Here is a 4,623-nt window from a genome sequence, read left to right on the forward strand (position 1 = left end):
CACCGGGTGCATTTAGGACTAAAACCGATTTGATTGTAAATATTTGGCTCGTTTACAGCTAACGACACATCGGGGAGTACCCAAAAAGTCGTGTAATGCTAATGGGCCTGTTGAGTGCAAATTTGTTTACGAGTAAAGAACCACAAAACAGAGGGGATAGCGGTATGCTTTCATTTTTATTGGAGCGAGTCTCCGCACCCGAACTCCCACACAAAACAAATTGATCGTAGTAAACTTCGAACTGGAAAGAACATTAAAAGTAGCAAATTCGGTTACTTGGTGCGTTTGCATATTTTGGAACCAGTCAGGCTGGGAAAATATTCGGGACTATTGAGATCGGGGGCTTGGGGTTTTCCCGACATCTTCGTTGGGGTGTTGGTGTTGCGCAGGCGGTTTTCCGCCTGATGGCGCCGATTGAAGTCACCTTGGCTCTGACGCAGAGCAGGTGGTATGTAGACTTGGCGCTTGATCTCGATCAAATTCTCCTGCTTTTCCGGCTCCATCTCGTCCTTCTGATCCCTAGGCGCCATCTGATACTTCGGGGCCTCTAGGAAATGGCTTTCCAACTTCTGCCAGGGACAACAGGTATTGGACATACCATCATCATGTCCCTGACCCACGTCTATGCCATCGCCTCCGGTGTCCCGCTGCTCCGACTCCTTGACCTTGACCTCGCCACCGGAAAATGGAGCCAGAATCGTGGAGCTAAGGCTCATCTGGATGCTGCGTCGTAGGCTAGTGTAGTGCATGCGATTCTCCTCTGTGAAATCACACCATTCGTCCTCCCCGTCAACGGTTTCTTCCGCGAATCGATTGCCGAATTCCAGCTGTTTCATAGTCGATCCAAAGGATCCCATGGGGACTTCCACTGGAGCCTCGTTGCCTGGACTTTTATCGGGATCACTGCCACCCTCTGTTATCTGCTTGGCGGATTCCTCCAGCGTTTTGTACAACTCATTGGTGGCCAAGTAATTTGACTTTTTTTTTTTGACTTTTTGTTGTCCTTTTTGGCAAAGAAATCATCAAGATTGGACATTTTTGAAATAGTTCTGTTCAGCTATGTCCAGTACAAAATCACAATTTGGTGTTGATCTTTATGATTCCAAAATTTGTTTGAGAGTGGCTTGAAGTGGACATTGCTTAACAAGGCCTGTGCTGGTTTGGTCAAGGCCTACTTTGGACTTAACAATATTAATGTAAGTCTTTTCAAAATGTAATAAAACTTTTGTCCGAAAATTTTTTAAAGTTTAAAGAAATTATATATAATGAGGGTATATGTAATTGGGTCAGCCTTCTGAATTAAAAATAGTATAACTTTTTAAAGGGTCTTACTTTATTAAGAAGCTTGATTATTAATTTATAATAATTGTTTAGCAGTACCTTCCTGTACCAATAACCCAATTCAAATCCCATTTTAACTTTTATAACACATTTTGCTATAGATTTTTGCGAAAAGGCCTCCAAAGGTTGACTTTATTTTTTCCCGCAGCCATGGTAATATAATCTAGGCGCTCAAAAGGCGTAATAACATAATTTGAGACATGGACTATGCACTGGGTACTGTGGCCATGCTATCTGCTATCTGGTGGCATATGCCACTAATTAGAATTATGTGCGCGTAATGCCCTGGCCACGCCCCTTCTATGCAGCCACTGCACACGCCCACTTCTCTCTGTGTGTGTGTATTTGTGTGTGTGTTGGAGTGGTGTGAGTGGAGTGAGCCTTTTTACGCCACTGTGCCGTGTCACGAGTAGTCACATATGTTCATTATGTTTGCCAGCCGACAAGTGGGTGGTTTGTTCGTAGTGGGGAGAAGGATGAGGAGGAGGTCCTTCTCGAATCGTCGACGTCTGCTTGAGTAATTACCAGAAACAGGAACGCAACGTGAATGCAGTGGCGGGATGTAAGTGCAGGTCGTCCTTGTCGTCATGGCAAAAGCTTTTTATGAAATGACGATGACATAAAACAAATGCGCTGGTCAAAAGACACAACTACTACGAAACGCCATGAACATGTCTCTACTTAAATTTATTATTTAATTAGTGCGACTATATGAGTGTGTCTGTATGGGTGATGTCGGTATTAAGCATGAAGAAGGAAGTAAAAACAAAAGTCCCTTTATAACTTTCTTCTTTGAAATTTAAAAAAGACTTTAATTAAGTTTTATAAATTATTGGTCATAAAATTTATATACTAATTTATATTACGAAATGAAGTTATTATTAGGTTTTTAAGGAAAAAAAGGGGATGGTGATCAATAATATATATACTGTATAGGGTCGGAAATGTCTTCTTTACTTAAGTTAAAAGCTTCTGATATTAAAATTCTTTGTAAGCCCCAGAGGTACCTCAATTTGCCTATGCATACAGCTAGTCACATAAAAGGGTGAACGATCGCACCTGCAATTGTCAGACTTTAATTAACTATTAATCAATTAACACCAGACGCCAATTAAAAGTTCAAAGTGAATTAAAACTTGGCCAAAAACCGCAGGTCTAAAAAATATAGGTAACAAAACAATGGAATGGAGAAACAATTTCTTTATTGTACCTACACCTCCTTAGATTTTCAATTAAAAATTTCGATTGCCCTCAAGGGAATGAAAATTCTGATTGAAAAAGCTGCCTGGATTCGAAGAAAATATTCTTGTTTACATTTAAGGTAAATAAAGTTATGTACATCAGGACTTTAATATGTTATGGTACATGAGTCACAAGGGCCAAATAAAAAGCACACACTTGCCGGCAATGCATAAAAGTTGAGGGGCCAACTGTGAAAACTATCGGAGAAAAGCCCCAAACCAGAGTCATCAAAAAGCCATGACAACTCAGACGGAACAGCACAAACAGAGGAGAGATGAAAAGCCGATGGGGTGGGGTGAGGGGGGGTTGGTTTTTCCGGGCTGATTGGTTGGGGGAGGTAATCAACCCTGATCCGGAAGCGAGACAGCTAAAAATATTGGCGCCACTTTGGCGGGACGTCTGGCCGGAGAGTTGGCGACGTCTGCGGCAGATCTCTCAACTCTCAACTCCCCTGTTATTGTTATTGATTTCGGGGAGTTTTGTGTTGTGTGTCCTCGACCGGGGGATTCAGCCACCAGGATGCATAATTCGGGAACATCCTTGCGTGGCGTTGATGACATCATCATCGGTAGTGCCATCAGTGGCAGTGGCAAACGGTTTTCAGTTCCACAACTTTTCCATTTCAGTTTTATTTTATTTCTCCCCCTCTGCTCTGCCTTGGTACTTTGTAAGCTTATATGGGCATTATATTTTGTGCTTATTATGCGACTCGATTACTTTAAAGCTGTTTATCACCCTCAGTCGCAGCGCAGTTAACATTTTTTTTTTACTGACAATGAGTCAGTTACTGGCGGCCACAGACCGACAATTTGTAGTGGCCACACAAGTTACAACCATTAAAGCAAAGTGTTACAACACATATTTAAATTATAGACTTTTCCGCATCACGCACGTCCTGCCGACTTTTACACATGCTCGCGCTTTTCGCACCGCTCGCCTGCCTGCGTGCCATGAAAATTGTTTGTGAAATTACAAAGTTCTTCTGGAAAACTTGGCATCACGTTTCCCGAAACTAACTGCAAAGATGCAAGAAAGGGGTATTAATAATACTGATACGCGGCATTCGGATGGGAAGCTCGGAAAAATACTTATCTGTGTATAATACACCAATTTTGTATATAAATATTAGCATGATGAACTTTGTTAACACTGATATTTCCTTAGAATCTTGTTATAATTTTATAGTACACACATTTTGTATCTAATTGTTTGCAGGATTAACTTTTTGGAATGCAGAGTTGGTTAAAAATTGTTCCCCTATTACATTTATTTAAATTTCTATATAACATTGTTTAAAATACAACTTTTATTACTAAACGGAATCTTTTACAGGCTTTTACATTTTATCAAATTATTTTGAATATTATAATAAACGAAGTCTATCAAAACATTTTCCATTTACCTTGGCATTTGAGGTATGCAAAAATATGTTCGCATTGACGAACTAAAATTGTTGTATTGCCTTTATCCAATTTTCTTATTTGCCTTCGTTTTATTTGATTTAATCAATGTGCAACGCCATTTTCCGGCACACATTTTCCTCGCTTCCGTTGGTACAGCTCCCCCTTCCCCCTCACCTATTTTCTTTGGCGCTCCTCTTTCTCTTTAACGCTTTATTTGTTTGTGTTTGACTTTCGCTGCGTGGGCGTAAAACGACGCGAAGGAAGCCAGAAAGGCAAATACAATTACACTGAGTGCTCCTGCTCTGGTTTTTCCGAACTCACCTTCGTCTATTGGCCAACAGCAGGGAAAAGCAGATAAAAGCAAATACCTAGGCAAACAAATCATTTGGAAAACATTTTTGCGCACAAATCACATCAAGGTGCAAAAATTATTTACGAATATTATTTTGGCAAACCCAGTGCGGCAAACGAAGCGTTGAAGAGGAGCAAAGTGCACAGAAAAGTTCGACGGATGGATGGATGGATGGATGTATAGATGGATACAGATAAAGCGATAAAGCGAGATAGCGAAGTGCAAAAAATGAGCAAGTGGAAAGTCAGTCGAAACGTGAAAAGCGTGAAAAGTGTAAATATTGCC

At 40.8% G+C, this 4,623-nt stretch overlaps 1 protein-coding gene across 1 annotated transcript; it reads right to left on the reverse strand.

Annotated features, from left to right (window-relative positions):
- Positions 1–202: 202 nt before the first annotated feature.
- Positions 203–1,099, reverse strand: LOC108037522 (protein CDV3 homolog). The gene is given in 2 exon segments (XM_017114098.2): positions 203–991; positions 994–1,099. Coding segments are annotated over 2 exon segments (762 nt in total). The 5' UTR covers positions 1,037–1,099; the 3' UTR covers positions 203–272.
- Positions 1,100–4,623: the final 3,524 nt, after the last annotated feature.

The sequence above is a fragment of the Drosophila rhopaloa genome, unplaced genomic scaffold (assembly GCF_018152115.1).
Source record: "Drosophila rhopaloa isolate 14029-0021.01 unplaced genomic scaffold, ASM1815211v1 contig_2, whole genome shotgun sequence".
NCBI lineage: Eukaryota > Metazoa > Arthropoda > Insecta > Diptera > Drosophilidae > Drosophila > Drosophila rhopaloa.